The following is a 20,909-nucleotide window of genomic DNA, read 5'->3' on the forward strand; positions in this document are numbered from 1 at the left end:
ACATAGGGTATACCTAGACCACACACACACACACACACACACACACACATTGTTTTTGGTGTGAATTGTGGGGACTTTCCATAAGCGTAATGGATTTTACACTGTACATTATATCCCCCTACACTGCCCCTACCCCTAATCACAGGAAACATGCTGCAGTTTTACATTTTCAAAAAACATAGTATGTTTATGAATCCGTTTACATTGTGGGGACCGCTGGCTGGTGATCTCAGGTTTATATGACATTGTTTGGTCCCTACAATATAATATAAACAAGTACACACACACACACACACACACACACACACACACACACACACACACACACACACACACACACACACACACACACACACAAACACATTGCCCCTAAACCTACCCATCACAGGAAACATTCTGCATTTTTATTTTCTCAACAAAAAAAAAAAACTCATCCTGTATGATTTATAAGCATTTTGAAAAATGGGGTCATGGGTAATGTCCTCATATTTCACCCTCTCCCACATGTGTCATACCCATGTCATAATACACATTTAATCAGTGTCCTGATATTTAACAAAAACATGCCCACACACACACACCTCACACACACACACAGACACACACACACAATTAAAGTTATGTACTTTTTTTATCACAAGGCAGGCCAATCCACAACTGATATAGTCTTTTTGTCCAGATTAAACTGTACAATTAAGAGTTGCATCCTATCAAACATAGCCCAATTTCGTTACAAAGTATTATGCCATATTTTCAAATGTGGGCATTTTTAGCTATACATCTAAATTAACTGTAATTATATTTATGGCATATTTTCCATGTCAATTAGCCTAGAAATCTAGACACACCCTAGCGGCAGCAAATCTAATCTGCCGCGAGTGTCGTCTAGCAACTCTCAATACCCTTCTGAGCTGTAAACGCCAAACTCTGGTCAGGCCAATCACATCGTGTATAGAGTTGGTGGGCGGGGCTTAAAATAATGACGCCAGAGTTGCGCTTGCGTGCTTCTAGTAAATACAGAGTTTATCCGCCCCTCTGATTGAGCTGTCAATGATGAGTTTCCAGACCAAACATCTTGATGTGGGTCTGGCTTGTCAGGCTACATGTCAACTGTACTGTATATTTGGCAAACATGGCTGTAAATGTTATTAACTATTAACAGGCTTACACCCTGGTTAGCCAGTGCTTACTTTGCTGTACATTTAACAAATGTGGCCCAAATTTGGTGTAATGTATTCGGGCCATATTTGCTATGCCATGTCTGGGCCACTTTAGGTTCACATTCAGATTTGCCAGTGATCACTGTCCCTCACCTTTGCCAAAACTACCCCAGATATGTTTTAACATAATTGGGCCTCATTTGCTGCACTATTTATGGGCCAGTTTAGGTTTACAGCCTGGTTAGCCAGTGCTGACTTTGCCATATATTTGCCAAATGTGGCCTAAATTTGGTGTAATGTATTCTGGCCATATTGGCTATGCCATGTCTGGGCCACTTTAGGGTCACAATCAGATTTACTGTCCCTATTGGCCAAAACTGGCCCAGATATTTTTTAATAAAACTGGGCCACATTTGCTGCATAATATGTGGGCCAGTTTAGGCTCACGCTCTGGTTAGCCAGTGCTGACTTTGGCGTACTTTTGCCAAATGTGGCCCAAAGTTGGTGTATTATGTGCAGGCCATATTTGCTATGCCATGTATGGGCCACTTTAGGTTCATATTCAGATTCACGAGGGATTACTGTCCCTCACCTTTGCCAAAACTGGCCTGGATATGTTTTTAAGAAAACTGGGCCATATTTGCTGCATTATATGTGGGCCAGTTTAGGTTCACACCCTGGTTAGCCAGTGCTGACTTTGCTGTACTTTTGCCAAATGTGGCCCAAATTTGGTGTAATGTAATCGGGCCATATTTGCTATGCCATGTGTGGCCCACTTTAGGTTCATATTCAGATTTGCAAGTGATTTCTGTCCCTCAGCTTTGCCAAAACTGGCCCAGATATGTTTTAACATAATTGGGCCACATTTGCAGCACTTAATGTGGGCCAGTTTAGGTTCAAGCCCTGGTTGGCCAGTGTTGACTTTGCCATATATTTTCCAAATGTGGCCCAAATTTGGTGTTATGTATTCGGGCCATATTTGCTATGCCATGTCTGGGCCACTTTAGGTTCAAATTCAGATTCACCAGTAATTACTGTCCCTCACCTTTGCCAAAACTGGCCCAGATATGTTTTAACATAATTGGGCCACATTTGCAGCACTTAATGTGGGCCAGTTTAGGTTTACACCCTGGTTAGCCAGTGTTGACGTTGCCATATATTTTCCAAAATTTGGCCCAAATTTGGTGTAATTGTATTCGGCCCATATTTGCTATGCCATGTGTGGGCCACCATAGGTTCACATTCAGATATGTTAGTGATTACTGTCCCTCATCTTCTCCAAAACTGGCCCAGATATGTTTTTAAGAAAACTGGGCCACATTTGCTGCATTATATGTGGGCCAGTTTAGGCTCACATCCTGGTTAGCCAGTGCTGACTTTGCTGTACTTTTGCCAAATGTGGCCCAAATTTGGTGTAATGTACTCGGGCCATATTTGCTATGCCATGTGTGGCCCGCTTTAGGTTCATATTCAGATTTGCGAGTGATTTCTATCCCTCACCTTTGCCAAAACTGGCCCAGATATGTTTTAACATAATTGGGCCACATTTGCAGCACTTAATGTGGGCCAGTTTAGGTTCAAGCCCTGGTTGGCCAGTGTTGACTTTGCCATATATTTTCCAAATGTGGCCCAAATTTGGTGTTATGTATTCGGGCCATATTTGCTATGCCATGTCTGGGCCACTTTAGGTTCATATTCAGATTCACGAGGGATTACTGTCCCTCACCTTGGCCAAAACTGGCCTGGATATGTTTTTAAGAAAACTGGACCATATTTGCTGCATTATATGTGGGCCAGTTTAGGTTCACACCCTGGTTAGCCAGTGCTGACTTTGCTGTACTTTTGCCAAATGTGGCCCAAATTTGGTGTAATGTATTCGGGCCATATTTGCTATGCCATGTGTGGCCCACTTTAGGTTCATATTCAGATTTGCAAGTGATTTCTGTCCCTCAGCTTTGCCAAAACTGGCCCAGATATGTTTTAACATAATTGGGCCACATTTGCAGCACTTAATGTGGGCCAGTTTAGGTTCAAGCCCTGGTTGGCCAGTGTTGACTTTGCCATATATTTTCTAAATGTGGCCCAAATTTGGTGTTATGTATTCGGGCCATATTTGCTATGCCATGTCTGGGCCACTTTAGGTTCATATTCAGATTTGCAAGTGATTTCTGTCCCTCACCTTTGCCAAAACTGGCCCAGATATGTTTTAACATAATTGGGCCACATTTGCAGCACTTAATGTGGGCCAGTTTAGGTTTACACCCTGGTTAGCCAGTGTTGACGTTGCCATATATTTTCCAAATCTGGCTCAAATTTGGTGTAATTGTATTCGGCCCATATTTGCTATGCCATGCCTGGGCCACCATAGGTTCACATCCAGATTTGTTAGTGATTACTGTCCCTCATCTTCTCCAAAACTGGCCCAGATATGTTTTTAAGAAAACTGGGCCACATTTGCTGCATTATATGTGGGCCAGTTTAGGCTCACATCCTGGTTAGCCAGTGCTGACTTTGCTGTACTTTTGCCAAATGTGGCCCAAATTTGGTGTAATGTACTCGGGCCATATTTGCTATGCCATGTGTGGCCCGCTTTAGGTTCATATTCAGATTTGCGAGTGATTTCTATCCCTCACCTTTGCCAAAACTGGCCCAGATATGTTTTAACATAATTGGGCCACATTTGCAGCACTTAATGTGGGCCAGTTTAGGTTCAAGCCCTGGTTGGCCAGTGTTGACTTTGCCATATATTTTCCAAATGTGGCCCAAATTTGGTGTAATGTACTCGGGCCATATTTGCTATGCCATGTGTGGCCCGCTTTAGGTTCATATTCAGATTTGCGAGTGATTTCTATCCCTCACCTTTGCCAAAACTGGCCCAGATATGTTTTAACATAATTGGGCCACATTTGCAGCACTTAATGTGGGCCAGTTTAGGTTCAAGCCCTGGTTGGCCAGTGTTGACTTTGCCATATATTTTCCAAATGTGGCCCAAATTTGGTGTAATGTACTCGGGCCATATTTGCTATGCCATGTGTGGCCCGCTTTAGGTTCATATTCAGATTTGCAAGTGATTTCTGTCCCTCACCTTTGCCAAAATTGGCCCAGATATGTTTTAACATAATTGGGCCACATTTGCAGCACTTAATGTGGGCCAGTTTAGGTTTACACCCTGGTTAGCCAGTGTTGACTTTGCCATATATTTTCCAAATCTGGCCCAAATTTGGTGTAATGTATTCGGCCCATATTTGCTATGCCATGTCTGGGCCACCATAGGTTCACATTCAGATTTGTTAGTGATTACTGTCCCTCACCTTCTCCAAAACTGGCCCAGATATGTTTTTAAGAAAACTGGGCCACATTTGCTGCATTATATGTGGGCCAGTTTAGGCTCACATCCTGGTTAGCCAGTGCTGACTTTGCTGTACTTTTGCCAAATGTGGCCCAAATTTGGTGTAATGTATTCGGGCCATATTTTCTATGCCATGTGTGGCCCACTTTAGGTTCATATTCAGATTTGCGAGTGATTTCTATCCCTCACCTTTGTCAAAACTGGCCCAGATATTTTTTTAAGAAAACTGGGCCACATTTGCTGCATTATATGTGGGCCAGTTTAGGCTCACATCCTGGTTAGCCAGTGTTGACTTTGCCATATATTTGCCAAATGTGGCCCAAATTTGATGTAATGTATTCAGGCCATATTTGCTATGCCATGTGTGGGCCACTTTAGGTTCACATTCAGATTGGTTAGTGATTACTGTCCCTCATGTTTGCCAAAACTGGCCCAGATATTTTTTAAGAAAACTGGTCCACATTTGTTGCATTATATGTGGGCCAGTTTAGGTTCACACCCTGGTTGGCCAGTGCTGACTTTGCCATAAATTTGCCAAATGTGGCCCAAATTTGGTGTAATGTGTTCGAGCCATATTTGCTATTCCATATGTGGCCCACTTTAGGTTCACATTCAGATTTGAAAGTGATTACTATCCCTCACCTTTGCCAAAACTGGCCCAGATAGGTTTTACCATAATCGGGCCTCATCTGCTGCACTCAATGTGGGCCAGTTTAGGTGTACACCCTGGTTAGCCAGTGCTGGCTTTGCCATATATTTGCCAAATGTGGCCCAAATTTGATGTAATGTATTCGGGCCATATTTGCTATACCATGTGTGGGCCACCTTAGGTTCACATTCAGATTTGTTCGTGATTACTGTCCCTCACCTTTGCCAAAACTGGCCCAGATATGTTTTAACATAATTGGGCCTCATTTGCTGCACTTAATGTGGGCCAGTTTAGGTTCACTCCCTGGTTAGCCAGTGCTGACTTTGCCATATATTTTCCAAACGTGGCCCAAATTTGCTGTGATGTATTCGGCCCATATTTGCTCTGCCATGTGTGGGCCACAATAGGTTCACATTCAGATTCGTCAGTGATCAATGTCCCTCATCTTTGCCAAAACTGGGCCAGGTGTTTTTTACTTAATTGGGCCGCATTTGCTACATTATATGTGGGCCAGTTTAGGTTTACACCCTGGTTAGCCAGTGCTGACTTTGCCATACATTTGCCAAATGTGGCCCAAATTTTGTATAATGTATCCAGGCCATATTTGCTATGCCATGTGTGGCCCACTTTAGGTTCATATTCAGATTCGCCAGTGATTACTGTCCCTCACCTTTGCCAAAAATGGCCCAGATATGTTTTAACATAATTGGGCCTTATTTGCTGCACTATGTGTGGGCCAGTTTAGGCTCACACCCTGGTTACCCAGTGCTGACTTTGCCATATATTTGCCAAATGTGGCCCAAATTTGATGTAAAGTATTCGGGCCTTATTTTCTTTGCCAAATGTGGGCCACTTTAGGTTCACATTCAGATTTGCCATTGATTACTGTCCCTCATATGTGCCAAAACTGGCCCAGATATGTTATAACATAACTGGGCCACATTTGCGGCAACATATGCGGGCCATATTTGGTTTACACCCAGATTAGTCATTGTCGGTTTTGCCAGATTTTTCCCATAGGTGGCCCACATTTGGTTTGTGATATTTGGGCCATATTCATTAATTATCATATGGGCCACTTTAGGCTCATATTCAGATTACACATTGCCATGAGTGCCGCATCTTTGCCTAAAAAGGCCCACATGTGATTTAAAATATTTGGGCCATATTTGCCATTTTACTTGTGGGCCACATCAGGCTCACATACATTTTATCCGGGCCATAAGAAGGCCTGCAGTGCCGCATCATTGCCTGAAGTGGCCCACATCCGCTTGCTATCTGGGGAGAAACCGTATAAATGTACTCAGTGTGGGAAGAGTTTCAGACAAAAAGAAAATCTTAACAAACACATGAGAGTTCACACTGGAGAGAAACCGTACACATGCACTCAGTGCGGGAAGAGTTGCACACAAAAAGAAAATCTTAACAAACACATGAGAGTTCACACTGGAGAGAAACCGTATACATGCACAGATTGTGGAAAGAGTTACACACAAAAAGAAAATCTTAACAAACACATGAGAGTTCACACTGGAGAGAAACCGTACACATGCACTCAGTGTGGGAAGAGTTTCACACAAAAAGAAAATCTTAACAAACACATGAGAGTTCACACTGGAGAGAAACCGTACAAATGCACCAAGTGTGGAAAGAGTTTCACACAAAAAGAAAATCTTAACACACACATGAGAGTTCACACTGGAGAGAAACCGTACACATGCAATAAGTGTGGAAAGAGTTTCATACAAAAAGAAAATCTTAACAAACACATGAGAGTTCACACTGGAGAGAAGCCATAACAAACACATGAGAGTTCACACTGGAGAGAAGCCATCCCGCTGTACTCAGTGTGAGAACAGTTATAGAAATTCAAGTAATCTAATGACTCATATTAAAAAGCATGGGAGTCAGTCACAGTAAGCAAATGTTTTCTTCAGATCAAAAATGTAAATCATGTAATCGTGTGTAACTAATAAACTAGTGTTGCTGTGAAATGCCACAGGATCTGTGCTTTATTCAATTATTTATGTTAAGATCATTTGATGCTTCCTCACCTAGGTAGAAAAGTGCCAAACACATGCCAGAATTACCAAACTTAGTGTATTTACTAGCTGCCATATCAGAATTATTTAGAGAAATATTGCACCAAAATTAAAAAATCTTTGCAGAGATTTACCAGTTAACATTCACAGTGGGTAAGGAAAGTATTCAGACTATCTATAATTTTTCACTCTTGTAGCCATTTTCTAAAATCATTTAAGTTCATTTTTTTCTCATTAATGTACATACTGTCACGGCAGAATGAGAATGAAGACAGATGCGGATCCAATAGCAAATGCAAAAGGTCTCTTTATTACTGATACTGGTAAGACAGTAAAGGATAGAAAAAGCTCAGTCTCAGTAACACAGCAAAGCTCAGTCTCTGGTGGTACATAGCAGGTAGATGTGGGAAGCTCTAGGAGACGGTGCAGCACGTGACACAGGGACACAATAGGCACAGACCAGGCAACGGGAAATCCAGGACGGAAGAATCCACACATACACAGGACACTGGGAAGACGACTGCACACGTAGAACACTCAGGGACAACTGCAATGATCAACAAACACGGACTGCAGGTGAGGCAATTAAATAGGCAGGTGAGATGAGGTGCAGCTGAGAATGATTGCAGTGATCAGTGACCACGCCTCCAACACATCCAAACGCACACATACAAAAATGAGTCAGTGAATCCATGAACCGTGACAGTACTCCTCCCCCTAGGAGCGTTTCCTGACGCCCGGGGCAGGCGGATTAATCTTGGCATGAAATACTGGTTTTAATTTGGAAACATGGAACACGGGGTGAATTCTCCCATACGCGGGGGGTAGTTTGAGGCGGACTGCCACCGGACTAAGGATTTTGATGACGGGGAACGGGCCAATAAATTTAGGAGCAAGTTTATTGGAAACGGAACACAAAGGAATGTTCTTAGATGAAAGCCACACTTTTTGACCTACGACGTAAACGGGAGGCTTAGACCGGTGGCGATCGGCTTGGGCCTTGGTGCGCGCTCCCACCTGGAGGTGTGGACAAAGGCGTGAGCGGAGGGGACCGCGACCTCAGATTCCAGGCTAGGAAAATTTGCTAAATTCCATTGCTCTGGGGATGGAAACCCGAGGACAAACTGACCGTCGCCCCCAGTAATTTACAAAACTCTTGCCAAAATTTGGACACAAACTGGTGCCCCCTGTCAGAAACCATGTCTATCGGAAGGCCATGTAAATGAAAGACGTGGTCTACGACAGTCACCGCTGTCTCCTTAGCAGAAGGTAATTTAGGTAAGGGAATAAAATGAGCCGCCTTCGAGAACCGGTCTACTACTGTCAAAACGACAGTATTGCCCTGGGAGTGCGGTAACAAAATCTAGAGCGATGTGAGACCAGGGTCTTGAAGGGACAGACAGCGGTTGGAGTAACCCATCTGGGGGACGATTGGAATTCTTACCAGTGGCACAACCCGAACAAGCCAAAACAAAATCTCGAACATCCCGAGCCATACCTGGCCACCAGAATCGTTGTTTGAACATAAAATTGGTTCGACTGACCCCTGGATGGCAAGCTACATTGGAACAATGACCCCATCTGATAACGTCGGACCGTAACCCCACTGGCACAAATAATCGACTCAGTGGTCCACCAGGCGGAGGCGTTACCCCTTCTAAGGCTGTACTTACCTTCAATTCGATCTCCCATGTGAGTGTGGAGATAATGAGTCTTTCCGGAAAAATGCACTCGGGAGTAGACAGGCGTTCGATTTGGTCAAAAATACGAGATAAAGCATCGGGTTTGATGTTCTTGGAACCCGGGTGGTACGATAGAGAAAAGTCAAAACGTCTGAAAAAAAGGGACCACCGAGCCTGCCTAGAGTTAAGTCTTTTAGCAGATCTGAAATACTCCAAATTCTTGTGATCCGTCCAGACAATAAAAGGAACCCCCGCTCCCTCTAACCAATGACACCATTCTTCCAATGCCAGTTTGACTGCCAATAGCTCTCTGTTGCCAGTGTCATAATTACGCTCGGCTGACGACAAGCAATGGGAATAAAACGCGCAAGGGTGCATCTTGTCATCCGAGGAAGAGCGCTGGGACAGAACCGCTCCTACCCCCACCTCTGACGCATCGACCTCCACCACGAACTGCGGGATGGGTCAGGGGCAACAAGAATAGGAGCCGAAACAAAGCGGCTTTTCAGTTTGGTAAATGCAGCTTCGGCTACACTAGACCACCTGAACGTAGTTCTGGCGGAAGTCAAGGCTGTCAGAGGCTCGGCTAGTTGGCTGAAGTTACGAATGAATCGTCAATAAAAATTGGCGAATCCCAGAAACCTCTGGAGGGCCTTAGGGGAATCCGGGCTTGGCCAATCTATCACAGCCTTAACCTTGTCGGGTTTCATGCGCATTCCCTCGGATGAGACGATGTACCTAAGAAATGGAACAGACTGTGCATGAAACGCGCATTTCTCCACCTTGACAAAAAGCCCATTCTCTAGCAACCCTGGAGCACTTTTCTGACGTGCTGGACATGTTCCTGGAGAGACGAAGAAAAAAAAATCAATATGTCATCCAGGTAAACATATATGAACTGATCTACCATGTCTCCCAGCACGTCATTGACGAGTGCTTGGAAAACAGCAGGCGAGTTGGACAGGCCGAAAGGCATGACCAAGTATTCAAAGTGGCCTCTGGGGGTGATAAATGCTGTTTTCCATTCATCGCCCTACCTGATGCGAACAAAATGATAAGCATTACGCAAGTCCAATTTTGTGAAGATAGATGCTCCCTGTAACCTCTCGAAGGCTGAAGACATCAGCGGCAAAGGATAAGTATTCTTTACCGTGATGTTATTCAGCCCTCGATAGTCAATGCAAGGTCGCAGAGAACCATCCTTCTTACCCACAAAAAAGAACCCCGCCCCTGCCGGAGAAGAGGAAGGACGTATGAACTTGGAAGCTAGAGAATCAGAAATGTATTTCTCCATGGCCTCCCTCTCTGGTGAGTTAGTCAGTGATAAAGAAGTCAATAGTCTCTGTGTGGTTGCCAGATGTGATGAGTGTAAGAAAGTCAGTGGAGTGTGTGATAGCAGGTAGGGTTTGTCCATTTAAAGCGTGCACAGTGATGGGGAGACGGAGAGGTTTGGTGGGGATCTGAAGCTGTCCAACCAGCGAACTGTCTAAAAAGTTACCTTCCGCCCCACTGTCCACCATCGCCTGGCAGCTGTGGTACCTGTCTGCCCATTGCAGTCTTACCGGGAGGAGAGTGGTGGATGGGGATTTCCCCAACCTCGAACCGCCCGACAGTATCCTCCGCTCTACTGTCGGGCTCTATCTTTTACCGGACAGCGGTTGAGGAAATGCCCCATCCCACCGCAGTACAGACAGAGCCCTTCTACACGTCGAAACTCTCTGTCCTCCCGGGAAAGCCGAGCTTGACCAACCTGCATGGGCTCGGGATCGATGGTGGGGCTGACCGTGCGCTCTCTGGAACTCTCAGGCATCTCGGTGAACCGTTCCGGTTAAGAGCGTTGGTCTCTGTGTTGTAAGCGCGCATCGACCCGCAGAGCAAGGTCCATCAGCGCGTTGAGACTAGTGGGGAGTTCCAGTGTAGATTTCCTTCTGCACACGGTCGGTCAGCCAGCCCATGCAGGAAAATGTCCCAATGCGCCTCCTCATTCCACTTACACTCTGCCACCAAGGTCCAGAAGTCGATCATGTAGTCTGAGACGGATCGGTTGTTCTGACGAAGATCTGCGAGCCTGCGGGCCGCCTCGCGACCGCGCGGTCAAAGACCCGTCTCATTTCTTCTGAGAGTGTAAGGAACGAGGAACAGCAAGGATCTTTATTTTCCCACACCGCTGTTCCCCACAGAGCCGCGTGTCCTGAGAGCAGGGTGAGTCCTAATGCCACTCTAGATTCCTCAGTGGCGAATGTACGTGGCTGCAATGAGAAGAACACAGAACATCGGGTAAGGAAAGATCTACATAGATCAGGCTCACCGGAATATCTCTCTGCTGGAAGTTAGTGTTGATGGGATCCTGGAGAATGGCGGGTGGGGCTGGCGCAGTGGGTGAAGTCAGCTGGCGAACTTGAGTGGTGAGCTCGGACACCTGTGTCACTAATGCCTGCACCGCTCGAGTAGTAGCATGAACCTGTTCATCCTGTTGATCCATACGCTTGTGAGTACTGGAAAGGTATTCTTGTAAATCTGATGCTTTCGCTGGATCCATGTGTGGTCGATCGTTATGTCACGGCGGAATGAGAATGAAGACAGATGCGGATCCAATAGTGAATGCAAAAGGTCTCTTTATTACTGATACTTGTAAGACAGTAAAGGATAGCAAAAGCTTAGCCCCAGTAACAGAGCAAAGCTCAGTCTCTGGTGGTACGTAGCAAGTAGATGTGGGAAGCTTTAGGAGACGGTGCAGCATGTGACACAGGGACGCAATGGGCACAGACCAGGCAACGGGAAATCCAGGACAGAAGAATCCACACAGACACAGGACACCGGGAAGACGACTCCACACGTAGAACACTCAGGGACAACTGCAACGATCGACAAACACAGACTGCAGGTGAGGCAATTAAATAGGCTGGTGAGATGAGATGCTGCTGAGAATGATTGCCGTGATCAGTGACCACGCCTCCAACACAACCCAACGCACACATACAAAAATGAGTCAGTGAATCCATGAACCGTGACACACACAGCACCTTATATTGACAGAAAAACACAGAATTGTTGACATTTTTGCAGAATTATTAAGAAATAAAATCTGAAATATCACATGGTCCTAAGTATTTAGACCCTTTGCTCAGTATTTAGTAGAAGCACCCTTTTTATCTAGCATAGCCATTAGTCTTTTTGGAAAAGATGCAACACGTTTTTCACACCTGGATTTGGGGATCCTCTGCCATTCATCCTAGCAGATCCTCTACAGTTCTGCCAGAAAGACTCGGGAGAGTAAAAACTGTGACAATTATCCATTTATTAACAACCCAGCAAGCAATAAAGTACACTGTAAAAAATTATTGTTGGTTTTTGTTAGCCTAGAAATCTAGACGCACCTTAGCAGCAGCAAATTTAATCTGCCTGCAAGTGTCGTCTAGGAACTCTCAATACCCTTCTGAGCTGTATTTCTCACAATCTGGACGGGCCAATCACGTCGTGTATAGAGTCGGCGGGCGGGGCCATAATGATGACGGCCGAGTTGCGTTTGCGTGCTTCTAGTACACACAGCAACTGGCGAACAGCAGCGGTCTTTCGAATCAGCTTTGACCGCGACTCTGGAAGACTTGGAGTTAAGCTTTTCTCTGAGAAAAGAACAAAGAATGGCACTGAAGTCATTCTTAAAAAGGGAAGATGTGTTCAGAGTTTAGCCGACCGGATACGGTTAATGTTTAATCTATCAACATGCTCTGTTTCACCTTCGTTGCTCTGGTTGGTGTAGCGCTATCCTATCTTGTGCAGAGGGAGTTTGAAAGACAACCGTTTATCCCGCCCCTCGGATTGAGCCCTGTCTATGGTGAGTTTCCAGACCAAACATGTTGATGTGGGTCTGGCTTCTCAGGCTAGGTTTTTGTTGGTTTAACTTAAAAAAGTAGGTAACCTGGTTGCCTTAAAATTTTGAGTTTATTAAAATCAAAAATTTGAGTTGATACAATGAAGGACACTCATTGTAGAAAGTTCAAATAGAAACTCAAAATATTATTGTATCTAAACCACATAAAAAATTTGATAAATCATGAAAATAGCACTATTTGGCATGTTTCACTGCGTCATCAGAAATAAAACACAATTACCCAATATGCTTACAAAATCTTTTAATAGTATTTAATAAAGGTTGTCGAATCTCAAAAAAAGGTTCATTGTATTAACTCAATTTAATTTCAATGCACTAAAATTTTTAAGGCAACCAGGTAACTTTTTTCTAATTATTTTTTACAGTGTACTTTGGCATAGCAAAAGTACACTGCTGTCTGTAGCTCGCAATCTGAGGGTCCGCAATCTGTTCAAGTCAGGGCTCTGGCTGGGCCATTCAGGAACAGTCACAGAGTTGGTGTGAAGCCACTCCATTATTTTAGCTGTGTGCTTAGGGCCATTGTCGGAAGGTGAACCTTTGGCCCAGTCTTGAGTCCAGGTCTTGAGCACTCTGGAGAAGGTTTTTCGTCCAGGATATCCCTTTACTTGACTTAGGTTGTAACCAGTCGTCTTGTCCCTGCAGCTGAAAAACACCCCCACAATATGATGCTGCTACCACCATGCTTCACTGTTGGGACTGTATTGGACAGGTGATGAGCAGTGCCTGGTTTTCTCCACACATACCACTTAGAATTAAGCCCACATCTTGGTCTCATCAGACCAAAGAATCTTATCGTTGCTCTTTTAGAAAGGAAACTGCTCTTTTCAGCGTGCTGAAGCACTCAGGGAGATGACTGCGGCTCACACAGTCCAATAGTGCAAGTCTTTGTGAGCACTCACAAACGGAAATGCCCAGCAAACCAATAATGCACTGTTTTCACGTTGAAGTGCCACACACTGAGACGTGCCGTCACACCCGCACTGTAAGTAGTCAAACCTCTTACGAGACTCAATCACAGAAAACACTCTTTGTAGAGACAGCAACAAATACTTTTCGGCTATGAAGTAGAAAGCAATGATCTACCATTCCACTTCCTTATTTATACCCACGCCGCGGGATGCAGCATGGAATGCGTGGATCGCATGTCAATCTCCATTGGCTCGTTTTTAACACACTCGAAGTAGATTGGGTACGTCGAATGTGACCAACTGAAAAGGAACTAAGAAACTGCACATTCAAAATATAAAACAATAAAAGTTAAAATACTTCAACAGTTTAGAATATGACAAAAAAGTTTGTTTTTTACCTTGAATGTCAGTTCTCCCATAAGGAAGTTTAACATGTGGCTATTCCAGAAAGAAGAAGGGGCATACTGAGCATGTACAGTAGGTGTGCCTGATTCCAGCTCATTCTTGATTGAAGAAATCATCTCAGGCTATGACTATATCCATAGTTCCCTGAGCAGGGAATGAGACACTGATTCAGAATCGATTCTCAAAAGCAACAAATTTATTTTTTTCCATATTTATTTCCGTTAACATTGAACATAAGATTAACGTAGGCTAAATCTAATTGCTAGTCTTCTCCACTAGATGTCACCCTGAGATCTTACAAAGGAGCAGGAGGGCCACATCATTTATCGATTCAGTGTTTAAATGGCCGCTTCCAGTGCGTTGTCGCCTGAGGTGTGTGCTGAGGTGAAATGCTGTAGTAATACTAAAAATCTGCGGGACCATTTGATGTGACAACACACACACACAGCCTAGCACACAACTGCTAAAAATAGATCAAACTTGCCTTGCATTAGGATCAAACTTGAGCAGTCACTTAAGCACGCACCTTAGCCATTATAGACATATTCAAATTATAGTCCATATACAGCGCAGGATCAATAATTCAAACCCTAATAGCTTTTTTTTTATAAAAAGATTTTCTCAAATAATAGTTAGTCCACAGTCAACTCAAGTCAGCACGTTAAGGTATTGTTGTCTGTTACCACGGCAACTACTAGTGTCCAGAAATTAACCATAGACATTAAAAAAATTATGAACGCATTTCTCGTGTATGAAAAGTAAATGCACACATGACGAGCTGCAAAATTGCAAGAAAAGCTTGTTGTTTACTGAAAATAGATAAAAATCATTCAATATCCTTTGTTTTAGAATAAATGTATCAAAACATCAATAAATTACTTCTCAGATAATTTTTTTTAGAGTTGCATCAAAATTGTATTTAACAATTGTATGGATTTGAAATATAGGGATCTGTTTTAATGTACCCAAGTGTACCTAAAATAAAAAGTTTAATATACAGGTTTGTGGCTCTTTATTTCTTTTTAATTACCCACTTATGTTCACTGTTCTTTTTTATAAATACCTATAGTTTTTGTATTAAATCTATATTAATTTGAGTTTAATCAAGAATTAAAAATCAAATCAAAATCGAATCGATTTGAGGGCTTGTGAATCGAAATCGAATCGACTTGGAACATCTGAATCACTGAGCGGTGAGATTCTGATCATGTTCGAGAGATCAACAACTATCTGTGATTGGTTTAATTACTCACCGCTGCAAAAACATGCTGTAAATAGATTCATTTGACGCTCTCCAGAGCTCGGGCACAAATTTCCTAATCTGTTTTGCCAATATTTTTTCAGTATCAACTGAGAGTCCTTTTGCTTACGTTTGAGGGTGCCCCCGGAGAACCGGGCCTTCGACTGGGTCAGAGCATCTCCAAAACTGCAGCTCTTGTGGGGTGTTCTCAGTCTGCAGTGGTCAGTGGAGAACCGGCCACAGGGTAATGGCTTATTAATGCACATGGGGAGCGAAGGCTGACCCGTGTAGTCTGATCAAACAGACGAGATACTGGAGCTCAAATTGTTCAAGAAGTTAATTCTTGTTCTGATAGAAAGGTGTCAGAATACAGCATCTCAGCTTGTGTATGGGGCTGCATAGCCCCAGACCAGTCAGGGAGCCCATGCTGACCCCTGTCCACTACCGAAAGCACCCACAGTGGCACGTGAGCATCAGAACTGGACCGCGGAGCAATGGAAGAAGGTGGCCTGGTCTGATGAATCGCATTTCCTTTTATATCACGTGGATGGCCGGGTGCTTGTGCATCGCTTACCCAGGGAAGACATGGCCCCAGTATGCACTATGGGAAGAAGGAAAGCCGGCGGAGGCAGTGTGATGCTTTGGGCAATGTTCTGCTGGGAAACCTGCCACAGTAAAGCCCTAAACGATGCTCACATATACACTCACCTAAAGGATTATTAAGAACACCACACTAATACTGTGTTTGACCCCTCCTTCAGAACTGCCTTAATTCTACGTGGCATTGATTCAACAAGGTGCTGAAAGCATTCTTTAGAAATGTTGGCCCATATTGATAGGATAGCATCTTGCAGTTGATGGAGATTTGTGGGATACACATCCAGGGCACGAAGCTCCCGTTCCACCACATCCCAAAGATGCTCTATTGGGTTCAGATCTGGGGACTGTGGGGGCCATTTTATTTCAGTGAACTCATTGTCATGTTCAAGAAACCAATTTGAAATGATTCAAGCTTTGTGACATGGTGCATTATCCTGCTGGAAGTAGCCACCAGAGGATGGGTACATGGTGGTCATAAAGGGATGGACATGGTCAGAAACAATGCTCAGGTAGGCCGTGGCATTTAACAATGCCCAATTGCCACTAAGGGGCCTAAAGTGTGCCAAGAAAACATCCCCCACACCATTACACCACCACCACCAGCCTGCACAGTGGTAACAAGGCATGATGGATCCATGCTCTCATTCCGTTTACGCCAAAAATGTGTTTCAAATATTTTATGACATTTGGCCGCTTCAAATACACTATAGTGGCAAAAGGGACACTTGCCTTTACACGCACATTAACTTTATTATTATTTATTTCAAATTATGTACTATTCTGGGACCCATTCTTTGTACGTGGCTAGAGATGAGAGGCTACAGCGCAAGAGATGCAGATCATTTGATCTTGACTGTTTAGAAACTTGAATTAATACTATCATATAACCAACCTGATTTAAATTGAAAATTAAAAATGAAATTAAAACATTGAAATAAAAACATAAAGTGTGTACAAATATTATAAAATTGGGAATATAAATAATGGGAATCATGTTCATCAAAACAGTGCACATGTAATTTATTTAACTTTTATGTTGGTTTGGTCGTTTGTCTGTTTCCTTATAAAGGTCCAGAATTTTTTTTTTTCTTTTTTTTTTCTTTGCCAGGTGGCTTTTTTAATTATATGATGTCATTACGTTGTCTTGACACCAGCCAATCGCTGCATTGCTGATCATGTTTCGAGTATCGATGCATCTCCACTCTTCAGGGAACACAGGCACGAGCAGTGATCTCAGATAACTTAATCCAGATATTTTAATCTAATCTGCAAATTCATTTGAAGAACCAAATTAGCCAGAGATCAGTTATCACGATTAAAAGATCTGGGATCTGTCAAATCATCTCCGATGTATTAAGCGTGGTACGAAGAACGGGCCCCTGTACTGTAACTAAAAACATCTGAAAAAATTAACCACTGAAATCTATTTGTCTTGCAGAAATACAATGTGCCTGAAAACATAACATTTTTATGGTCTTACGGTCTTACCTCAACAACGGTCTTACCTCTCTGGTAGGTCCTACAGGGTGTCATGGAGAGGTGAAGTGTCTAAGTCTCATAATCTAGCTACTGGGGTTCCACAGGGCTCAGTCCTTGGACCACTTCTCTTCTCCATCTACATGTCATCATTAGGTTCTGTCATTCAGAAACACGGCTTCTCCTATCACTGCTATGCGGATGACACTCAACTCTACTTCTCATTTCAACCAGATGATCCTACAGTCAGTGTTCGTATCGCTGCCTGTCTGACAGACATTTCTGACTGGATGAAAGAGCATCATCTTAAACTCAATCTTGCAAAGACAGAATTACTTGTTTTCTCAACCAACCCAGCACTTCATCAAAATTTCTCCATTCAGCTTGGTTCATCGACCATAACTCCATCAAGGACAGCAAGAAACCTTGGAGTTGTGATTGACGACCAGTTAAACTTCACTGACCACATTACTGCTACAGCCCGGTCCTGCAGATTTGCTTTATACAACATTAGAAAGATCAGACCCTTCCTATCAGATCAGGCTGCACAACTCCTGGTTCAAGCTCTTGTTCTCTCCAGACTGGATTATTGTAATGCTCTTCTGGCTGGGCTTCCAGCATGCACTATCAAACCCTTGCAGCTGATCCAGAATGCAGCGGCGAGAGTGGTCTTTAATGAGCCGAAGAGAGCGCATGTTACGCCTCTCTTCATCAAACTGCACTGGTTGCCAATGGCTGCTCGCATCAAATTCAAGGCACTAGTTATCGCCTACAAAACAAACTGGCTCTGCACCAATATACCTAAACTCACTTGTTCAGACTTACACACCCTCCAGAAGCTTGCGTTCTGCGAGTGAGCGGCGCCTCGTGGTTCCATCCCAAAGAGGCATGAAATCGCTCTCATGGACATTTTCCTGGACCGTTCCCACCTGGTGTAATGACCTGCCGATCTCAATTCGTGCTGCCGAGTCTGTAGCCATTTTTTAAAAACATCTTAAGACACATCTTTTCCATTTGCACTTGACCAATACAGAATAGCACTTACTGATCACCACAGCAACGACCAAAAGCGCACACTCCTGGATCATATCTACGTCTCTCATCTGGATTTGTGCCTTCAGGCGGGTATGTTACATAGTTATCATAACTATCAGAATCCAGTGTTCTGTATTTTGCGTACGTGAGTTTTTGTTCTAGATGGCTATTGCTGCGCGTTTAGCTAGAATGCCATACAAAACCAACCCATTGGGCCACTGAATCTGCATTAACGACAACAGCTGGGGCAACAGCCTTAGTCCTAATGGGTTGTTATCATAGCTATCAAAATCCAGTGTTCAGCATTTTGCGTACGTGAGTTTTTGTTGTAGATGTCTTAAAAAAAAAAAAAAAAAAATGTTGTGTATTGTGCTAATTAATTGAGATTTCTTACAGCTCTTACAGGTTGTTGGCCTTGTCTGTTTCGTTGCTTCTATTACTCTCCCCTTTTTTGTAAGTCGCTTTGGATAAAAGCGTCTGCTAAATGATTAAATGTAAATGTAAATAACATTTCTGGAATTCTACAAATAAAATAAATATATAAATAAACAAATAATCTGGCACAGTGCCAGAAAACAACATTTCACACCCACACAGTGTGCAAAATCCATGAAAAGCATCTCTACTGCTTTTAGATATACGTTTGTGTTTTTTTTAAAGCTCAAATTTAAGAGGGGAGAGGGGATACACAGGTCTACAATAATTTGAAAGTGATTGCTGTACCAGTTTTGGCCACAATCTTACATACACTTCCTTTAAATCATGGTAACCACAAACTTAACTGTCACAGAGACAATCTCCATGGTTCCCTCCTCTAACCACCAGAGGGATCCATCGCCCGAGTACTGACTTTCTATCTATTTTCAGCCGCACTACAATTCCCATCCTGACACTGATGGGTCATTCCAGCTGTAGCCTATCTTCTGGTCTATTTAAGATGGCTCTCTCCTGTTCCCTACTACGAAGTTTTGTTTTGCTACCGTGAACTACGTCTGCGATCCTTTGCTGCCTCTCTGCCAGTTTGCCATAGTTACTTTGAAAAAGTAATCTGATTACTCCTTTAAAAAGTGACTTGGTTACTGTACAGATTACTTGATTTTAAAAGTTAATAAGTAAGATTAAAAGTTACTTTATTAGTTACATTCAGCAGTTGCCGTCAACACCCGTGCCGCCTCAACATAGAAATGACAACCGTTTTTGTCAACACTCACTTTATCGGACACTTTATTTGTACATTTTTAATAGTAACGTTAACAATATATCTCCTGACATTTTAAGTAGAAATAATAAAAAAAATCCTGAAAAAACACTCCACGAGACGCAAGGAAAATATATATATAATTTTATTTATTTTACTAAGGAAAATGACTAAAATAGTAACTCATGTGATCTGATTACTGCTTTTGGAAATAGTAACGCATTAAATTACTCGTTACAAGAAAAAAGTAGTCAGATTAGAGTAAGGCGTTACTGGCATCACTGCTCTCTGCTCTATTTTGTTTTGGACCTGTGACTGTTATCCGCCTGCCGCCCATTGACCACGATTGCTTCATCTCCGTTTGCTGTGTTTACTGGTGCCTGACCATTGCCCGTACCACTACATTGTTATTAAAGCTTGCAAATTCATCCCACTTCAAGTGACAAGTCTTTACACTAACCATGGCTTTGCTACTCTTACCATAGTTTAACCATGGTATTTGTTGTAAAGCTGTGGATATATAAATGGTAAAAAAATCATGATTACTACACTTTTACAGTTATAAAACCATTGTTAATTTTAATGAGGGTAAATCAGGGTTCAATTGAATCTTCAAATTTATCGTCCTTGAACGGATTTTAAATACTCAATATTTTAATTCAGACTGAAGTGAAAGAGCAAAGACAAGAACTGAAGTGAAATTCAATTTCAAAGGTGATGATCCTGTAGTTTGTTTCAGCCTGTTGACACCAATAAAATGTGCTTAATGTGCCAATTTACAGCAGATCTCAGACATCACCATAATGAATGAGGTGAAAACAGGGAACTTTTGGCTCTTCAGCAGCTCAGTTAAACATTATGGCCTGTTCTTTCTAAATGCAGATTGAATCAGAACGCAGTGATCACAGTTCACACCTGCAGTGAAGACCCGCCCACAACAATTCACCAATAAATACTGGGAATATTCACATCATCCTACAAGAGAAGGACAAACTCCAGGTGTAGCAGCTGAACTCTGTGTGACTGTTAAAGATGGAGTTTATTAAAGAGGAGATTGAAGACATGAGTGATCCAGAACCATCCAGAATAAAACATGAAGATACTGAGGAACAAACAGGTTGGTGTCCATTCTGGATTCTTCATTGTTGACTGCTTTGGCAGATGCAAGTTGATCAGCATGTAGATGGTAAATGATAGAGAAATGCATCTAAATCAGCGTTTCTCAAAGTGTGGGGCGTGCCTAGCGCCGAGCCAGATGCGAACACGCTCAGCA

At 43.0% G+C, this 20,909-nt stretch overlaps 2 protein-coding genes across 2 annotated transcripts in view; both read left to right on the forward strand.

The window, feature by feature from the left end:
- Nucleotides 1-6,426: 6,426 nt before the first annotated feature.
- On the forward strand, nt 6,427-7,135 carry LOC137084847 (gastrula zinc finger protein XlCGF8.2DB-like). The gene is given in 2 exon segments (XM_067451342.1): nt 6,427-6,953; nt 6,955-7,135. Coding segments are annotated over 2 exon segments (570 nt in total). The 5' UTR covers nt 6,427-6,507; the 3' UTR covers nt 7,079-7,135.
- A 13,110-nt stretch (nt 7,136-20,245) lies between these two features.
- Nucleotides 20,246-20,909, forward strand: part of LOC137084560 (zinc finger protein 729-like) — a 53,660-nt gene continuing 52,996 nt past the window's right edge. Inside the window, exon 1 of the mRNA XM_067450850.1 lies at nt 20,246-20,753. Coding sequence (XP_067306951.1) covers nt 20,669-20,753 — 85 coding nt within the window. The 5' untranslated portion in view covers nt 20,246-20,668. The remainder of the gene's footprint in view (nt 20,754-20,909) is intronic.

Source organism: Pseudorasbora parva, chromosome 8 (assembly GCF_024679245.1).
Source record: "Pseudorasbora parva isolate DD20220531a chromosome 8, ASM2467924v1, whole genome shotgun sequence".
Lineage (NCBI taxonomy): Eukaryota > Metazoa > Chordata > Actinopteri > Cypriniformes > Gobionidae > Pseudorasbora > Pseudorasbora parva.